Raw genomic sequence first — 21971 nt, 5'->3', positions numbered from 1 at the left:
CAGACTTACTGTTAGTAATATTGGCACGAGAAAGTAAATCGTAAGCATATTTTACCAGAGAAAGATAGTAGCCATCATTATTCTGGACCACAAATTTAAATCCGAAAAAAAATTATTTTATTATTATTTCATGGTCTGAATTATAATAGGAACATCATATGAAAATTTTGTTAAGAAAATTTTACCAATTACATGTTTAATTGATAAAAGGAACGAATTGCATGAAATGCAAAAGTTGAGTTCTAGTAGCTATAAGTATCAAATAACTATGGAATTCAAAATTTGAGGTCCTTATATGGCAAATAGACTATTAAGAGAAGTTAGTAGATAAGGATGATGATTCATCCATGGAAATTTAATTAAAGAAAAGGATGAAATTGAAAATAAAAGATATTAAAATATGATAAATGATTAAATAAAGAAAATATCATCATTTATCATCATTTTCCTAATTTTTATGGAAACCCTAGCTAAGAGAAAAGAGCTTAAGCAAGCTTTCTTGGCTTAATTAGGTATTAATTCTTGTCCCATTTTAGTAATTTTTATGTTTTAAGATTGTCATAGCATAATTAAGCTATTTTGGGGATTAATTTGCAAAGTTATCAAAGTTCTAGAATTTTTCCATGGATGAATATAGTTGAACTATGAAGTTTTATGGTAGAAAATGAAAGGTTGTTGATAGATAAACAACTTTTGTTAATGGAATTTTGATAAAAATGTGATTTAGGAACTAAATTATAAAAATGTAAAATTTATGGAAAAATTCTAATTTTTGTGAAATACATGGGCTGTTATTGATACATGTAAAATTTGGCTAGGCTTGGAATAAGGATTAAATTTCATGAATTCATTCTTCGAGTCTAGGGACGAAATCGCCATTAATTAAATGTATAGGGGCAAAACGATAATTCTGCCTAAGATGTGTCTTGGATTAAATTGAATGCAAATTGTATTAAATTGATGTTAAATTTACTCTTACAGATCTGGATAGATCAAAAAACAGAGTTAGATCGTAGAAAAGAAAAAGTATCGGATTAGTAGTTTACAAGTCATGGACAATTGTCGAGGTAAGTTCGTGTAACTTAATTGTGTAATTATATGTTCAAATTGATTTGAATGATTTGTATGTATATTGTGTATTGGCCGTGTATATGAAATCTGATCATATATCCGAAAAATACCTGATAAATGTTAAATCCCATTTGAATGAATGAAATTCGATTGGATACAGGGTTCTGTTTCCCGAAAAGGTAGTGGTCTTCCATATGTTGCGGACATACCGTAGCTCTAAAGAGCTTCCCGTTACAATCCCTCTCAAGCTTCCCGTTATATAGTGTTCTTGCGAGTTTTCTGTTAAATGCTCTTTGAAGCATCCCGATCGGTTGTGACCCTATACGTGTTGTGGGCACACCGCAGCTCTTATGAGCGTCCCGTTATATAGCTCTTTGTAAGCTTCCCGATTAAAAGCTCTTTGTGAGCTTTCCATTAGTGCTCGCTTGAACTTCCCGTTATATAACTATCCGGTGCTTCCCACTAAGTGCTTTTCGGAGCTACCCGTTAATTGCTCTTCGAAGCTACATGTTATAGGCTCTTTATGAGTTTCACGTTATATTGCCCGGATAAGCTTCTCGTTACAAGGTTCAATGAGCTTTCCGTTATAGTGCTTGCGAGAGAGCTTTTTGTTTAAGTGCTCATAAAAGCACTCTCAGATATGAATTAATGGATTTATAGTATTGTACACTTCAGGTGTGCTACCCAAGTATCCATCGGGATTTCAAGTGATTCAATGGATGAAATTCTAACATGAGAACATGTAAATCAAAATGAAACTATTATCTGTATATGCATGAAATACTTGGAAACTCGATACCTAATGAGTTCATCCTTGTTCTTGTTATTCACATGAAATACATTACTAATATGTTTGTTGAGGTTATATGTTTTAGGCTAATTGCCAAATTGCCTTGGATGTATTATGCATGTTTATTATATAAGTAAATGAATGGTAAGTTAATTTCCCGTTATATGAACTTACTAAGCATTAAGTTCTTACTCAGTTGTATTTACTCTGTTTTATAGTACTCGAAAGCTCGTTGGTTTGAAAGCTTGGCGGAGATCACTCACACTATCCACCGGCCTATTTTAGTACAATTATGAAACTAATTTTGGTTATAATGGCATGTATAGGTTAACTTGGTCATTGTTGGCATTTTAAATATTTTGGTTGTAACTAGCCATTGGTATGAATTGTGTTTGGTATATTTTGAAAAGTGTATATATATATGGCCTTAACATGTTTGATGTGTGAAATTGAAATGGTTTAATGATGGTAAGCATATGGATGAATGGATAGAGATAGCATAATTGATAAAGTATGCATATATGTAAATTTGATCAATTAGGTAAGATTGAGTATAGGAATAGATGTGATGAAGTATCATGCATAAGACTTGGTTTTGGCTTGGTTGAAATGTCTTGAATTGGTTGGTGAATGTGTTTAAATGTTTATGTAGGTGGAAGATGAAATTGGATGAGGAATAAGGCTCGGAAATGACATTATTTTGTCCACACAGGCGTGTGTCTTAGCTGTGTGTGACAGACGGCCTAGCACATGGGTGTGTGTCCCCTGCATCTTAAAAATTCAAAACAGAATGCTCAGGAATTTTCACACGGCCTGTGACACAGGCGTGTGGCTTGGTCGTATGACCCCTACACTTAAATGTATTGCAAGGCAGAGAGTTACACGGGTTGGGGACACAGCTATGTGCCCTACTTTAAATACCACACGGCCTAAGACACGTGTGTGTCACTTGATCGTTTGAGCCACACGACCTGACCACACGGACGTGTATCCCCTGCACTTAGGAAAATTTTTAAGGTTTCGCAAAAAAATTCTCTAAGTTACCGATTTAGTCTCGACTTGTTTCTAATGTATGTTTTGGGCCTTGAGGGCTAATATAAGGGACAATATAATTAATTTATAATTATTTTCTAAAATGAATGTTTGGTAATATAAAATATCTGAGTTTGATCTGAAAATTCTGGTAATGTTCCTAAACCCTGTTTCGATGACAGATATGGGATAGGGGTATTACATTTATTGGTATCAGAGCTACGATTTAGTCGATTCTCAAACTAACATAGCAAAATACGAGTCTAGCTATACATGCCATTATATAACCTGTGATAGGGAGATATCTCCTGGCCATTTTAAACATGTTTTTCATATAATAATGTCATCCAACCGAGTTGAATCCGAGGAAGCTGAGAGCAATGCTCAAGCTTCAGTACAAAGAGCACCCTCAAGCAGTAGAAGGCTCGAATCTGAGGACCGAAGAAGAGAGGCTAAGGAAGCCTTCTTCTAAATGATAAATGAATGGTTTACTGAATTTGTAAGAACAAATTCGGCTGTACAACAACCTCCACCCCTCCTGTTTCTCAACCAGTTCCTAGCATGCCACAAGGTACAGAACTTGTTAGAATTGATAAACCTCTTGTTGATAAAATCTGTAAATATGGGGCAGAAGAATTTAGAGCAACAGCTGAAGATGATCCTGAAAGGGCTAAATTTTTGTTAGAAAATACTATCAGGATTTTGGAAGAATTATCTTGCACACCGGCCAAATGTCTGAAATGTACTGTAGTCTTGTTAAAAGATTCGGCTTACCAATGGTGGAATACATTGATTTTTGTTGTACCGAATGAGAGGATCACATGAGAATTTTTCCAAACAGAATTTCAAAAGAAATATATCAGCCAAAGGTTTCTAGATCAGAAATGGAAAGAATTCTTAGAACTTAAAGAAGGCCGCATGACTGTATCTGAATATGAATGGGAATTTGTTCGATGAAGCAAATATGCCAGAGAATGTATCCCGACTGAGATCTCCATGTGTAAGCGGTTTGAAGAGGGTTTAAATGAAGACATCAAGTTGTTAGTTGGGATTCTGGAGTTAAAAGAATTTGTCGTACTGGTCGATCGAGCTCATAAAGTTGAAGAGCTGAGTAAAGAAAAGAGACAAGCCGAGATGGAAACCAGAACTTCAAGTAAAATACTTACGGGAAAGTCAGACCCGTCGGCCTCAAAGAAATCAAGGAAAAACTTTGATCATTTTACTACCTCTGCGGTGTACTCTGGGAGAGATAAATATATTCAATGTTCCAGTTCAAGATCTAAGGCCACAGTAGCAAGTGCTGGTACTGTTGGAAATTCCAAACCCCAGTGCAAACATTGTAATAAATTTCATTTTGGTGAGTGCCGCATGAGAAGCGGAGCATGTTTTAGATATGGTTCTTTTGACCACTATATTAGAGACTACCCGAAAACCTGAGAAAGATATTGTACAGACTTCAAGGCCGAGCAACCTCGTCTCGAGAGGTAGACCACCTCGTAACTCTAGCAATATTAGTGGTAGTCGAGGTACGACAAATAATTCATCTGTAAAATCTGAAGCACGAGCACCAGCCAAGACATATGCTATGCATACACGTGAGGATGCCTCTGCACCCGGTGTGATTATTGGTACTTTTTCTCTTCTTGATACTAATATAATTGCTTTAATTGATCCCAGTTCAACCCATTCATACATTTCCACGAATTCAGTGATTAGTAAAAATTTTTCCTGTCGAGTCCACTGAATTCGTGGTTAAAGTTTCAAACCCCTTAGATCAATATGTGACGGTAGATAAAATTTGGAGGAATTGTCCATTAATGATACGGGGTTACTGTTTTTCGGCTGACTTAATGTTATTGCCATTTGATGATTTTGTGTTATTCTGGGTATGGATTGGTTGACTCAGCATGATGCCGTGGTAAATTGTGAACAAAAGTATATTGTATTTGATGTTATTGCCATTTGATGATTTTGTGTTATTCTGGGTATGGATTGGTTGACTCAGCATGATGCCGTGGTAAATTGTGAACAAAAGTATATTGTATTGAAATGTCAAGATAATGAATTACCCTATATTGAATCTGATAAATTGGATAGTTTGACTAATGTGATATCTGCCATTTCAGCACTAAAATATGTCAGGAAATGGTATAATGCTTACCTTGCTTATGTGTTGGACACTAAAGTATCTGAATCAAAGATTAAATCAGTGCCAGTGGTATGTAAATATCCTGATGTGTTTCCGGAAGAATTACCCTGATTACCACTAGATAGAGAAGTGGAATTTTCTTTAGATTTTGTTCCTAGAACAACACCAATATCAATAGCACCTTATAGGATGGCTCCAACGAAATTAAAACAGTTGAAAGTATTGTTGCAAGAACTGACTGACAGAGGTTTTGCTCGACCTAGTTGTTCACCTTGGGCTGCGCCTATTTTGTTTGTTAAGAAGAAAGATGGATCGTTGAGATTGTGTATAGATTATCGACAGTTGAACAAGGTTGCAATCAAGAATAAATATCCACTGCCTTGTATTGATGGCTTGTTCGATCATTGGAAAGGTGCACAGTGTTTTCAAAGATTGATCTTCGTTCTGGTTACAATCAGTTATCAGTGAAAGACTTGGATGTACTGAAAACAACCTTTAGAACCAGGTACGGACATTATGAATTTCTTATAATGCCATTTGGCTTGACAAATGCTCTTGCAGTGTTCACGGATTTGATGAATAGAATTTTTAGACCGTATCTAGATAGATTTGTGGTGGTATTCACTGATGATATTTTAGTATATACTCGAGATGAAAATGAACATGCTGATCATTTGAGAATTGTACTGCAAACCCTATGTGAAAAACAACTATACGCTAAATTCAGTAAATGTGAATTTTGGCTTTGGGAAGTTGATTTTTCTGGGACATATAGTGTCGGCTGAAGGTATTAGAATTGATCTGAGTAAAATATCAACTATTGTTAACTGGAAACCTTCAAAAAATACGTTTGAAGTCAGAAGTTTTCTGGGATTAGTCGAGTATTATCAGAGATTTTTACAAGGATTCTCGATGATACCTTATTCGATAACACGGTTATTGCAAAAAGATGTGAAATTTGAATAGTCTGATAAGTGCTAGCAAAGCTTTAATCGGTTGAAGGCCCTATTAATTAAAACACCAGTTCTGGTTCAACCTGAATCGGGTAAAGAATTTGTGATTTACAGTGATGCATCATTGAATGGCTTAGGCTCTGTTTTGATGCAAGAAGGTAAAGTAATAACCTATGCTTCTAGACAGCTTAAGCCATATGAAAAGAACTACTTGATACATGATCTTCAATTAGCAGCAATTGTGTTTGCACTGAAAATTTGGCGACACTATTTGTTCTGTGAAAAGTGTCAAAGATTCACTGATCATAAAAGTTTGAAATACCTGATGTCACAGAAAGATTTGAATTTGAGACAGCGTAAGTGACTTGAATTGTTGAAAGACTATGATTTGGTTATAGATTATCATCTTGGAAAGGTAAATATGGTTGCAGATGCTTTGAATAGGAAGTCTCTGTTTGCTTTGCGAGTAATGAATACCCGGTTTTCATTTTCTGATGATGGCTCAATCATAGCTGAGTGAAAAGTTAAATTGATGTTTTTACAACAGATTTGCGAAGCTTAGAAAAAGTGATAATGAGTAGCTAAACGAGTACAGTGTGAATCGATTTCTAATTCAGAATACCAGATTAGATTTGATGATTGCCTATTGTTCAAAGGCAGAGTTTGTGTACCGAAGAATTTACAGAAGATTTTGTACGAAGCTTATAATGGTACTATGTTAGTACATCCGAAAATTAATAGAATGTATAATGAATTAAAAAAGATGTACTGGTGGCCGGGAATGAAGCATGATATTTCTGAATTCGTATCTAGATGTTTGACATGTCAGCAAGTTAAGGCTGAACATCAAATACCTTCGGATTTGCTATAGCCAGTGACGATACCAGATGGAAATAGGAATGAGTTACTATGGACTTTGTATCAAGGTTACCCCTATCTCCGAAAAAGAAAGATGTCATTTGGGTAATCGTTGACCGTTTGACAAAGTCTGCACACTTTATTCCGGTACGTATGGATTTTTCCTTGGATAGATTAGGAGAGTTGTTTGTTTCTGAGATTGCCAGGCTACATGGAGTACCAGTTTCTATTATTTCTAACAGAGATCCGCGATTTAAATCTCGACTCTGGAAAAAGTTACAAGAAGCTCTGGGTATACAATTATATTTCAGTACTGCATTTAATCCTTAGATGAATAGTCAATCTGAAAATGCTACGGTGCTATATATTAGAATTCGAAGGCAATTGGAAAAAGTATTTGTTGTTAGTCGAATTTGCATACAATAATAGTTAGCAGTCAAGCATAAAAATGACACCTTATAAAGATTTGTATGGATAAAAATGTAGAATACATAGAGTTGATTTCATTCGAGAAAACTGAAGAAAAGGTGAAAGTGATCCGAGATAGCTTAAAAGCAGCTTCTGATCGACAGAAATCATATGCAGATCTTAAAAGAAAAGAAATAGAATTTCAAGTTGGCGAAAATGTTTTCTTGAAAGTTTCACCTTGGAAGAAAGTTCTTCGATTCATCCTAAAGGCAAATTGAGTCAATGGTTTATTGGGTCGTACGAGATCACTGAAAGAATTGGACCTGTTGCGTACAGATTGGCACTACCAGCAGAACTCGAGAGAGTTCATAATATTTTCCACGTGTCTATGTTACGACGGTATCGGTTAGACCCTTCACATGTTATCTCTCCAACAAATGTGGAGATTTCGCCTGATATGAAGTCCAATGAGGAACCGATAAAAAATTTGGCACGTGAGACAAAATAATTGAGAAATAGAAAGGTAGCGTTAGTAAAAGTCCTCTGGCAGCGACACGGAATAGAAGAAACTACTTGGGAACTGGAGGAAACAATAAGGAAGCAATAACCAAACCTCTTTACTAGTAAGGTTTTCGAGGACGAAAATTCTTTAAGGGGGAGAGTTGTAACGGCCCATTTTCAGTGAAATCGAAACAGTTGTTTCGGGACCAAAAATTCAAATTCGAGAAGAAAATTATTTTAATATTATTTCATGGTCTGAATTATAATAAGAAAATCGTATGAAAGTTTTGTTAAGAAAATTTTACTGATCACATGTTTAATTGATAAAAGGACCAAATTGCATGAAATGCAAAAGTTGGGTTCTAGTAGCTATAAGTATAAAATATCTATGAAATTCAAAGTTTGAGGTCCTTATATGGCAAATAAACCATTGAGAGAAGTTAGTAGATAAGGATGATGATTCATCCATGGAAATTTAATTAAGGAAAAGGATGAAATTGGAAATAAAAATATTAAAGATGATAAATGATTAAATAAAGAAAATATCTTCATTTATCATCATCTTTACTAAATTTTTTTATGGAAACCCTAGCTAAAAGAAAAGTGTTCAAGCAAGCTTTCTTGACTTAATTAGGTATGAATTCTTGACCTGTTTTTAGTAATTTTTATGTTTCCGAGATTGTAATAGCATAATTAAGCTATTTTGGGGATTAATTTGCCAAGTTATCAAAGTTTTAGGATTTTTTCATGGATGAATATAGTTGAATTATAAAGTTTGTGGTAGAAAATGAAAGGTTGTTGATAGATAAACAATTTTTGTTAAAGGAATTTTGATGAAAATGTGTTTTAGGGACTAAATTGTAAAAATGTAAAATTCATGAAAAAAATTCTAATTTTTGTGAAATACATGGGCTGCTATTGATACATGTAAAATTTGGTTGGGCTAGGAATAAGGATTAAATTGCATGAATTTCATTTTTCGAGTCTGGGGACGAAATCATCATAATTAAAAGTATAGGGGCAAACCAATAATTTTGCTTAAGATGTGACTTGGATTGGATTGAGTATTAAATTGATGTTAAATTTAGTTTTATAGATCCGAATAGATCAAAAAACAGAGTTAGATCGTGAAAAAGAAAAAATATTGAATTAGTAGTTTATAAGTCATGAACAATTGTCGAGGTAAATCCGTGTAACTTAATTGTGTAATTATATGTTTGAATTGATTTCAATGATTTGCATGTGAATTGTGTATTGGCCATGTATATGAAATCTGATCATATATCCGGAAAATGCCTGATAAATGTTAAATCTTGTTTGAATGAATGAAATTCGATTGGATACAGGGTTCTGTTTCCCGAAAAGGTAGTGGTCCTGCATATGTTGCAGACATACCGTAGCTCTAAAGAGTATACCGTTACAAGCCCTCTCAAGCTTTCCGTTATATAGTGTTCTTGTGGGCTTCTCGTTAAATGCTCTTCGGAGCATCCCTATCGGTTGTGACCCTAAATGTGTTGTGGGCATACCGCAACTCTTATGAGCGTCCCGTTATATGGACCTTTGTGAGCTTCTCGATTAAAGGCTCTTTGTGATCTTCCCGTTAGTGCTCGCTTGAACTTCCCGTTATATGGCTATCCAGTGCTTCTCGTTAAGTACTCTTCGGAGCTACTCGTTAAATGCTCTTCGGAGCTACCCATTAATTGCTCTTCGGAGCTACCCGTTATAGGTTCTTTGTGTGTTTCCTGTTGTATTGCCCGGATAAGCTTCCCGTTACAAGGCTCAATGAGCTTCCTGTTATAGTGCTTGAGAGAGCTTTCTATTTAAGTGCTCATAAAAGCACTCCCGGATATGAATTAACGTATTTATAGTATTGTTCACTTCAAGTGTACTACCCAAGTATCCATCGGGATTTCAAATGATTCAACGGGTGAAATTCTGACATGAGAACATGTAAAGCAAAATGAAACTATTATCTGTATATGCATGAAATACTTGGAAACTCAATACCTTATGAGCTCATCCTTGTTCTTGTTATTCACATGAAATACATGACTAACATGTTTGTTGAGGTTATATGTGTTAGGCTAATTGCCAAATTGCTTTGGATGTATTATGCATGTTTACTATATAAGTAAATGAATGGCAAGTTAATTTCCCGTTATACGAACTTACTAAGCATTAAGTGCTTACTCAGTTGTATTTTCTTTGTTTTATAGTACTCGAAAGCTCGTTGGTTTGGAAGCTTGGCGAAGATCACTCACACTATCCACTGGCCCATTTCGGTACAATGATGAAACTAATTTTGGTTATAATGGCATGTATAGGTTAACTTGGTCTTTGTTGGCATTTTAAATATTTTGGTTGTAACTAGCCATTAGTATGGCTTGTGTTTGGTATATTTTGAAAAGTGTGTATATATACGGCCTTAACATGTTGGATGTGTGAAATTGAAATGGTTTAATGATAGTAAGCATTTGGATGAATGAATGGAGATAGCATAATTGATAAAGTATGCATATATGTAATTTGATCAATTAGGTAAGATTGAGTATAGGAATAGATGTGATGAAGTATCATGCATAAGACTTGGTTTTGGCTTGGTTTAAATGTCTTGAATTGGTTGGTGAATGTGTTAAGTGTTTATGTAGGTGGAAGGTGAAATTGAGTGAGCAATAAATCTTGAAAATGACCTTGTTTTGTCCACACGGGCATGTATCTCAGCCGTGTGTGACACACTGCATAGCACATGAGCGTGTGTTCTGGCCGTGTGTCCTCTGCATCTTAAAAATTCAAAACAGAATGCTCATGAATTTTCACATGGCCTAGGACATGGGCGTGTGTCTTGGCCGTGTGACCCCTGCACTTAAATATAGTGTTACACGGGCTGGGGGCATGGCCATGTGCCGTACTTCAAATACACACGACCTAAGACACGGTTGTGTCACTGACACGGCCTGACCACACAGGCGTGTGTACCTTGCACTTAGGAAAATTTTTAAGGTTTCACGAAAAATTCTCTGAGTTACCGATTTAGTCTCGACTTATTTTTAATGATGTTTTGGGCCTCGAGGGCTCATACAAGGGACAATATAATTCATTTATAATTAATATCTGATATGAATGTTAGGTAATATAAAATATCTGAGTTTGATTTGAAAACTTCGGTAATGCTCCTAAACCCTGTTCTGGTGACGAATAAGGGATAAGGGGTGTTTCAAAGAGGCCCAAGATCCTTCATCTCAAAGTGTTGACTAAGGTACTGTTACAGTTCAATGATGCCCTTTGTGTCATCCCCTATGATAATCATATCATCCACATGGAGAAGAAGTAAGATCATACCTTGAACAGAGTACCGAGCAAATAACTCAGAATCATGAGGACTTGATACAAAGCCAAATACAAATACAATGGTGCTGAATTTTACAAACCAAGTTCGAGGGGTCTGTTTCAAACCATACAAAGTACGTTGAAGTTTGCACACTTGATTAGGAGAATGAGAATACCCTGGTGAAGCATGCATGTAGATTTCTTCATGTAAATCACCATTGAGAAAGGCATTACTGACATCCATCTGATGCAATTTCTAGGTTTAACTGCAAATATGGCTAATAGACTATGAACAGAAGTGAGACGAGCCATAGGAGCAAAGGTTTCCTTATAGTCAATACCATACTCTTGGGTGTATCCTTTGACTACAAGTCGAGCTTTATAGCGCTCAACAAATCCATTTGAATAAGTCTTGATTTTGTACACCCATTTATAACCAATCAATATCTTGCCAAGTGGAGGATTAACCAAAGCCCAAGTATGACTTTTCTTCAATGCTTGCTGCCAAGAAGGATTAGCATTAGCCTCACGATAGGATTGGGGCTCATGGAGGGTGACAAGTGCAGAAAAACAATGATAATCTTTTAAACGGAAATGTGGTTCTCTTACCTAGTTAGATCGTCGAATAACAAAAGCAGGAACATGATCTTCAATTGGTTCAAATTCAGTGGATGTAGAAGTGGAAGATAGAAGTGCTAAGCTCATCAGATGCATCAAAATAGAGGAACGATTCAATAGAAGCATCTGTGAAAAAATGTAGAGAAGATGACAACGAAGAATAAAATGTGGACAAAGAAGAAAACTTAACATATTTCCAAAAGGTAACATGCCGAGAGATACACAATTTATAGGATATTGGATCCCAATAGCGATAGGCTTTATGCTCAATGTCATACCCAAGAAAACAAAAAAAGATGAGCACGAAGTTCAAGTTTAGTATGTTCATGAGGTTGGAGGAGTACAAAACAAGCACATCCAAAGGTTTTGAGAACAAAATAATCTGGAGAGTTGTGAAAAAAAGTTCATGCAGAGAGAGATCATTAAGAAGTTTAGTGCGTGTATGGTTGATTGTATGAACAGCGGTTAAAGTAATTTCCCCCAAAATTTTCCAAGACATTTGGCTAAAAGAATAAGAGCCTTAATGGAGTCCAAGATGTGTCTATGTTTATGCTCAGCTTGACCATTTTGTTGGGAAATATAGGGACAAGAACGTTGAATTTGAGTGCCTTGTTGATTAAAAAATTGAAGAAGAGATGATTCTTTTTATTCTACAACATTATCAGTACGAAAAGTTTTTAGAAGAAAATTAAGTTTTGATCATATTAAAAAATTTAATGGAAATAGCAAGTAGTTCGGAACGATTCTTCATGAAGTAGATCCAGGTGAAATAAGAGTAATCATCAATAAAAATAACAAAATACTGAAACCTAGTAATAATAGAAACAAGGGAGGGACCTCAAATGTAAGAGTGAATAAGTTTGAAAGGAGATGTAGTAATAGAACTTCTACTAGTAAAAGACAAAGCTAGTTGTTTAGCATGTTGACACTTAAGACATTTAAATGACTCAAATTTGGTGAATGCTAATAATCCACGAGACACTAATGGATAAAGTTTACTTTTAGAGACATGACTAAGTCGAAGATGCCACTGAAGCAAAGAAGGTTGCAAAATGAGCTCAAATTATCTTCCCACTTTCCAGCCTATTCCAAGAATCATCCCGTAGTCGGATCATACACCTAACAACCAGATGAAAAAAAATAGGACCAATATCACAAAGTCGTCCAATAGAAATAAGATTAAAAGCTAAGGTAGGAAGCACAATATGTGTTTGGAAGACTAAAGTTGGAGGTGGATGCATGACCTACATGTGTGATAGGCATTTGTGCATCATTAGCTGTATGAACAGATGGATGAGAGGAGGTAGAGCCATGTATGGAAAAATTTTGTAAATTAGGTATCACATGATTATAACAAGCAGAATGAAAAAGCCAATTAGAATTAGTTAGAGTGATGGACAGAACATAATGAGAAGAGGAACTAGAAGATATAACCTATTTCAGGAGAGGTACTAAGTCACTCAATGAGAGAGGAGCAAAATGCGTGGGGGCAGCAGAAACAATTGATGAAGTAGGAAAAAAAAACTCCTTCAGAGATGGGAGATCCACCAAACTTAGTAGTTTCACTAGTCCGAAGGGCACGAATCGGATAATCTCGAATAAGGTGGTTGTGTTTAGGATAGTAACGAAATTCCACCTTAGGGTAGAAAAAGAATTGATGACTGTTCTGACGACAATTTTTACAGAAAACATTGCCAGAGCTAGACTTCTGAAATAGTGGTCTAGTAGCAGGAGCAAGATTGAAAAAAGATGTCTGAACTAGCCCCAGATGGGTCTACTAAAAAATAAGTTATTTAACAATAGTGTCTAAAGATGGAAGGGGACTACTAGAGAGGCTTAAAGTAGCTCATATTTAGCATGAAGTGCCATGAGGACCTGAATATGGCAAAGATGATCCTCACTGATCTTGGCTTGGGACAATTGAGTCCAAATAAACTTCACTTTGGCTAGAAAGGTGTTCACAGATTGTTTAGCCTCTTACTTGAGATTGTGCAAGGCATTCCATAATTGGAAGCAATGAGCAAGATCGGTGGTTCAATATCAAGTGGCAAGAAAATCCTAAATCTCTTTTGTTATTTCAAACTCATCAAACTACCCATAAATGTCAGGACAAAAGTATTACAAAACTAAGTGATAATCTGATAATTTTTACTGTCCTAATCCTTCAAACGATCTTTGTACTCGGTAGCAATCTCATCCGTCTCACGAATAGGTTCAATATAATCTCCAGTAACAATGTGCCACAATTTTCGGCCAACAAGGAAACTATGCATCTTAAAAACCCCAAGATTATAATTTGTCCCATCCAGCATAGCAAAAATGGGGCAGGAAATATCTATTTTCTCCATGATAGAGACTAATCAAATAGAAAAAGAGTGAAGAAATAAGAGCAGAACATCGAAAAATGGTGGGAATGGTTGGTTAACGGATAGAAAAAGAGAAGTAATAGGGGCGATGAAGCCCAAAACATAATCAAAAGAGTAGAGAAAAAAAAAGAAGGGGAACCTAAGCTCTTGATGCCATGTTATGAAATTTAGGAAAAGAAATATGAATGAATTTTAGTTTTTCTATTGTTGTACAAGTGTTATGCATTTATACTAGTGATAAGTGTTAAAAGTAACAAGTTTTAATATCATTCTTAATGCGTTTTTGGGTGACTATTCGATGTTAATTGTGAATTTTATACTCTCAATCCTTTAAATTCATGTTTTAAAACTTAATAGAGCGCTTAGAAGCAAAAAGAGAAAAAATCGGAGTGTCAACGCAAGTTGTAGGACCCATACAGGTTAACCCATTCCACACAACCGTATGACCCACACGGGTGTGTGGTAGGCTGTGTCGATTTCACGGGATTGTGAATTGAATAGTAAAAAATCATGATTTTTAGGTTTTTTGAGCATTCTAAGGCATATATGACAAAAATAAGAAGATAGGAGAGAGTCGTCGTCAAAGAATATTCAAGAAAATAACTTGAAAAATATCGTTGAAGCCAATTCGAAAGCAGATTTCTGTCAAGATTGAAGATTCCTAATTGATTTATTTAGAAGTTATCAAAAGTTTCTTATATTTCTTTCGGTTATATTATATCTTGGATGTTTTTATTTTCAAGCATTAGCTAAATTTCTAAATACCTAGGGGAGATGAACCCTATGATGATTTCTATCATTTGATTTTTATTTTTACGCAATAAACACTTAGTTTCTTGTTCTCAATTATGTGTGCTTAATTCTTGGTTTGATATTTCTAGATTATTAATCTAGTTTGATGTGCTTGAATCGGAGGTTGAATAGACCCTATTTAGAAGTAGATCTTATGTAATTGGGTGGAGTTGCATGCAATCCTGAAAATAGGATGGCATAAATCTACTAGATCAGAGTCAAATCTAATAGGGAAATCCATAGTACAAGTTAATGTGATGATAGTTGTAACACCCCTAACCCGTATTCGTCACCAGATTAGGATTACGAAGCATTACTGTACATACAGAACATTTAAAATAAACATTTCAAACATCATCCAAAACATATTATAATACATTCATTTGCATACACATTGGCCCTAAATTAGGCCTTCAAGGCCCAATAAATACCTTAGAAACAATTTAGGACCAAATTGGACTGTAGGGGTCACAAGGTCGTGTCTCAGGCTGTGTAACATTTGAAATAGGGACTCAAGGTCGTGTTTCAGCCCGTGTCCTCACCCATGTAACTCACTGAGTAGGGTCACACGGCCAAGTCACACGCCCATGTGCCAGGCCGTGTAACTCTTGAAAAAAAACCCTATACGCCCATGTGTCAGGCCATGTGTTAGGCCGTGTAACTGTTTGACTTGTGTGCATTAAAACCTACAGGGGACACACGGTCGTGCCACCAGGCCGTGTGTCACACACGGCTGAGTCACACGCCCGTGTCTCAGGCCGTGTAGACATGAATTTGCCCAAAACCAAGCCATTTCAAACTTCATAACATGCACACACCTATAAGCCTTTTGTGCACCTAATCAAAACATCAAAACATGACTGAATTTTACATGAAAGGACCAATTCAATAGTTCAAATCAATCAACCAATATGCCATATAAGGCACCTCAATAAAAACATCCAAAACTTACCTAAATATTCATATGTTGCCACTTACCATTCATCAACTACTAGTTCCAAGAGCTTGCTAAACACATAACATAAGATAACTCAATAACACAAACCATCAATTGATACTAATAAACCATTCTCTTCCAATATCAAAAGTGACAAAAAGTACTTTCTAAAGCAAGCATTATACCTATTTTGCACACATGACACCAAACACAACCACTTTTAGTTATTATTCACATATTCATCCAATACCACAAATTCATCTACATAAGTTTATACATGCTATTACCCTAGGAGATACAAAAACTACCAAAAACGATGGATAGTGTGAGCTGAAGAGTTGATCCGTCCAAAATGTCAGCAACAACGATCTATAAAACAATACACAAAAACGAATAAGCTTATAGAGCTTAGTAAGAACATGGTATAATATTTAATTTAACAATGAATTGAACACAATTTATATTTCATTCGATTCATAATTACCAAAGTCTAAACAGGAACATGTATGTGCAATTCAAGGGTACCGAAGTATAAACAAGGGCACGTATGTGCAATTCAGGGGTACCGAAGTACAAACAGGGGCATGTATGTGCAATTCATCAATATTATTCTAGACACATAATAGATAAATCATCACACTCTGCTTTTACACTTTTTATGATTTAGTCCTTTTCACTTAATTAATCATGCAAACGTCAAAATTTCTTAACGAAATTTTTATACGATCATACAAATATCCCTAAAACAATAAAATAATAAAATAAAAATTTACTCATCAAATCTGTGGTCCCGAAACAATTGTGTGGTAATTTCATCATATTTGATGAATTATTGATATGACCAAACTAATTATTCATAAAAATAAAAAATATTATTCACTATTTCTATGTTGTATTATCCTTAATGGTTTTACATGTCAAGCAAAATGTATAAACAAATATAGACTCATTAATTACCTAAGGTTTAACTAATATAAAGATGCATTATATGGATGAATTGTAGTGCGAAAAGACAACTTATATTAATAGATAATCTAAATTGTCCATAGTCAGTAGAATCAGGTTACGTAATTGATTTAAATAGAGGACTACTTTGTCATTTACAAGTCCAATTGGGGAGATAGCTTATTTTGATTATCGAAGCAGGATTGACTCCTAAAGATAGAGACATAAATTTGATTGTCTGGATTGACTGTACATTGGATTTGGCACAAGTTGAATTAATCATAGATTTGTTTATGGATTTAATCACATGCGACGTTCATCGCGTAACTTGCCTAAATCCTAAGTAAGTGAATGAACATGTGTGTGTAACAAATGTTTATTGATATATTAAAAACTTGTGCTATCATGGTAGTAGGACCGAAAGTTGGTATATTAGGCATATGAATTATATATGGCATGGCATCACTTACAAGAGTAGAACCCATAGTTGTAATCAAGAGTAAATGGTATCCTCTCATTACGGATTATGAAAATAGAACCTAACCAAGGGTCATCTGTCTAGGGAAAATGATTTTATCATTTCTAATATGAGTAATGATCATTTTCATTGCAGAAGATAAAATGGTGACCATGAGATAAAATAGATTGAATTAAGTTAATGGATTAAACCTAAAGAGAAAATGGATATCCTAGGAGGATAACACACATATGACAAGGTCATTGGGCTAAAGCTTGAAATTTGTACCTTTTGTAATGGTATATAATAAGGAGTTCAGTCCCGGTACTTTAGTGGAATGACTCTGTAACTAAATAATTTTTTATTAATAGACGAAGAGTCAAAATTTAATTACAAATTATTTAGGCCCTAATTATGTCTAGTTGGATTCTCCACTAGCTCAACGTAATTCTTTAACGGATTACATTTGACACGAATAGTTATATGGAACCGTAAATGATTAAATGAGAAATGGTTCATGGAATTTACTCAATAGAATAATATGTGTTTTCTTGATTCAATGATTAGATTATCTTGAGTTAATTCAGTCACTTTGGATATTTATTTAATTGGGTTAAATAATGAATTCAAAGTGAAACTAAATTAAGAGATCGCATTATCTAATTATTTGGAAGAAAATAAACTTAATTAAAAAAAGTTTAACATGCATCTTAATACGATGAAATCGTCATGACTTTAACGATATTAGCATATGACTTGTATTAGCAACAATGTTAATACCAACCAAGTAATCAATGTCAATTTACATTTATACATTTTTGTTGTTGCACAACTAATACAGATACCCTACTATCTAAATCCATGGATGCAAAAAGGTCTCCGACAACCCCTAGATCAGGGAATTCACTCCATTCTGATAAGCCCGTCAATAGTATCGACTCCACCCCGTAGCGTCTACCGACGATCATTAAATCATAACCGTTGGCGATTGACCTAATGAGCTTTATAGTTTGCGCTCCGGAATTTGACACTTCTTCTACGTACTTTATGTCACAACCATTACCCAGTACTCCATTATTTTGCTTAACATCTTTCAACATCTCGATATCCAACACTGTGTCCCAGTATACAACGTTCTTGCAATCTTGATACGCAGTAAGATGGATCACGGTTAGCTTCACCCGAGGGTCTCGAGCCATCCTTTTCGCCAGTACTAAAGCCTCTCTATCGTCATTTCCGCCCAAGAAAAGCATCCCAATTGAGAAAGATGGTGATGACGGCTTCATCGATTTCTGTATCCTCCCACGGTCGATTAGGATCCCGATTGAACACGGTGCTTGGTCCAAGATGTTGCAATTCAAGTTTTTTACCACATTATTTTCTTCTTCAAGTGATCCATCAATCGACCATTTTCTATGGAACGGAAGAATTATAAAAGACGTTTTCTTGTCGAGAGCCATTGTGCAAATATCATCATGCATGAGCTTCAGTGGTGTAATTGTTGTGAAAGCGTTAACCGTGACCAAATCCCAATTGTTCCCCTCGTACTCATAGAATGGAATGATGTTCTCGAAGAAACTACTAGGAGCGGTGCTAGTTTCTTGATTGTGGTGAGCTATAAACACTGGTGAATTTCGACCCCTTAGCTCGATCAAGTGAAGGACATAAACAAGATTGGGACTCTCTTTTGTCGGGCAACTGAGATCAAGTAAATAGATCATAGCTGGGACATTATCGGGTGTGTGTACACATGCTAGAACCCGTAACTCAGCATCGGGTTTTAAGTGCATTAAGTTTCGTGTCTCATATGATCTATATTTTCTTGAATTCGGGTCATAAAGGAACCTCACCAGGAGTGGGACTATAGTTACATTTGCCAAAATGCAAAAGATCATGGCGGTAAAAACATTTTGTGATATAATCTGCAAATGAAAAAGATAATTAGAGATTTCCAAAACAATCAAAAAGATTTGGGAGATTCTAATTAAGTTTTTGATTGGTCAAATTGTATAAAAGGTCCTCATAGGGTGTTTGTTTGACAAGTTCAAGTCTCTACTATAATTTGATTATTTCTAAATTATTTACCTTTCACAAGGGTTTAAATTTTGAAACAACATCATATGGTGCAATGAATTTCATATGTGCTTTATTAAAAAATCATATGTACTTAATTGGGATACCAATGGAACATTAAAGTAAAACTCATGTACTTAATTGGGATGAAGAAAAACTCAAGTATCAAATCAAAAAACTTAAATACTAAAATGAACATTGAAACCAAACTCATGTACGAATTTGGGATAAAAAAGCTTTAAATACCAAATTGAACATTGAAAGCAAACTCAAGTACCGAATAACATATTAACCCTTTTCTGAAATGCGTATTTTGAAACCTACACTCAGCTTTCCATTATTCCACCAAATATTTGATGTGGCTTTTTTTTGGACTAGATGATTTTGCATATATAATTTAACATTTTCTATAGTTGAATAATTTTTTCGCATATTTAAAAAAATGTTTGTTTTAAGGCTAAAATGTAATTTTGAAAATTAAGAGATTAGAAATGATCAAATTATATTATAAGGATCAACTATACCAAAGAAACATGGTATAGGGATCGTATATAAAATTTTACCTTTTAAGATTTTACTCTTGATTTGGCTCTTAAACTATTCTCGTTTTCTTAATTTGATTTTTAAAACTTCTTTTACCCCACTTTACAAAAAAAAAATTATCTATGTCCAATAAGAATATGCCACATGTGAAGTTCTTACTGGTAAATTGATTATTTTAAAGGTAAACTAAGACGAAAAATAATAATTTAAATATCAAATAGTAAAAAAAAGAATTTAATTTAGATTTTACCTTATTGTCCCTGAAAGTACAAATATGGGACAACTGGACAATGCCTTTGCTACTCATAATGAGACCAAAAGCCAAGGCGTCCCTAAAAGGCATAAAGTTTAAAAATGAACCTATGCAACATGGTATTAGTTTGGCAAAGAATGTCGCGATAGCAAAAATGATAGAAAATTTGACGTGGGACGGATCCGACAACCAATTCTGTAATCTAACCCTCATTGTCGACGATGTCACGTAGACTGAAAGAAAGAGGCCATTGGTAAAGCATTCAAACTTGTCTATCAATGCCGACCCTAGCGGCGGACCGTCAGGGACAGCTAGGCCGAAGAGAAAAGCACCGATTAAAGGAGATCGATCGGTCCAATGTGTAAATCTGACACCCTATAGCAACCATCATGGTGGTTGTGATGTACACTTCATGATCGGTCCCCATTGGGTGTTTTTTTAATTACCCAATACATCAATGGACGAAACACAAAGAAAATGAGTGCTATGAAACAACACATGATCACTCCTCGTACTAAAACCGAGAATGGGGATGAGGAAATATGTCGTGAAACGTAATTATGTGGACTAAAACAAGGTGCTCAAGTCACCTCACATGATAGATGATAGGGCAAGTCGTCAGAGTTCGGTATTTAAGATCTTGAGCTCGGCTAGTAGGCAGCGATGACCGGAAGCGATGTTAGCGCTTGATCGGTGTTCGACTAGGCGTTCGGTTCTTATGTGTTCGGGTTCATTAGGTTGTCGAGGTTACTTGAACAGCTCCACCGACCAAGATGGGAGATAAAGGGATACGATGCTGATCCCTAGGGATCTCTTTGTTGTCTGAATGCCGACTTGATGTCCATTTTCACTCTGTTAGGAAGAAAAATAATGTGAAACCGAACAACGATACAGTGTCCATGATTTGTATACCTAACTCCTGATGCTGGAATATTCTCTCCATTTGTTCTTGTTTGAATATAGGGACCATAATAAAGCCGGACTAGTAAAAAAGAAAACAAGGTTTCACTTAGTTGACATACATTTCATGAAGCATAATAGGCTAAGAAATATAGAAAGAGAGAGTAGGTGATGGATTAACATACAAACATTTGTGAGGCAAATAAGGTGATACCAATAGACCTCAAGATGGTATAAACTAGATGATTGACCAAGAATATCATGACGACTGCACTCAAAAAGCGGCAGCGAGTAATCGAAAATCATGGGCGGTCGATCGCATTTTCCCATATACTGGTGGAATTCACCTTAGGAGGTAAAAGCGAAGCAAAATTCATATGTTGCATTCTCGTAGAGAACATATGGCGGAGGCAATGATTCACCATAGCTACTACATTAGTGTCGCTAAGATTCGGTATTAATGAAGGGAAGGAATTGGATGATAAGCGAAAGAATAGTGTAAGGTTTAATGCTTTACGTAGAATTTTTCTTGGAATTCAAATTAAAGAAATTTGTTGTAATGTTTTAATCAAGAGGGTTAAAATATTAAATTAGCAACTATTTTTGGCTTTTCTTGTTAATGTTCAACAAATTCTCGTTGTTTCAACTAGATTTTCGGCCACTTGAAAAAAAAAGGTGTTACCAAATGCAAAATTAACAAAATTACATATCCTTATTTGTGTTGTATCCTTATTTATCATTTTACACATATCAATTTAATCAAATCATCCACTGTAACCATTTATCAGTCAATTGCCAAACAGGGTCAATTATTTTTCGACAATTGTACATAACTTTTATTGGTATAATAATAAATGTAACTTTTAATATTTATACGTTTCGTCAATTTAATCTTGATTGAACAAATTTAACTTGATTTACATTCAAGTATTTTATATTCTAACGGCGATTTGATTGTTGTAACAGCCGGTTTTCAATAAAATCGAAACAGTGGTTTC

At 35.1% G+C, this 21971-nt stretch overlaps 1 protein-coding gene across 1 annotated transcript; it reads right to left on the bottom strand.

Moving 5' to 3' along the window:
• Positions 1–9393: 9393 nt before the first annotated feature.
• LOC105789995 (cation/H(+) antiporter 4) lies at positions 9394–21303 on the bottom strand. Its single transcript, XM_052634386.1, is given in 11 exon segments — positions 9394–9578; positions 11102–11204; positions 11306–11698; positions 18011–19126; positions 20071–20437; positions 20439–20495; positions 20497–20667; positions 20669–20735; positions 20738–20774; positions 20866–20925; positions 21196–21303. Coding segments are annotated over 11 exon segments (2664 nt in total).
• Positions 21304–21971: the final 668 nt, after the last annotated feature.

The sequence above is a fragment of the Gossypium raimondii genome, chromosome 8 (assembly GCF_025698545.1).
Source record: "Gossypium raimondii isolate GPD5lz chromosome 8, ASM2569854v1, whole genome shotgun sequence".
NCBI lineage: Eukaryota > Viridiplantae > Streptophyta > Magnoliopsida > Malvales > Malvaceae > Gossypium > Gossypium raimondii.
This window is presented reverse-complemented; position numbering and strand designations above follow the sequence as displayed.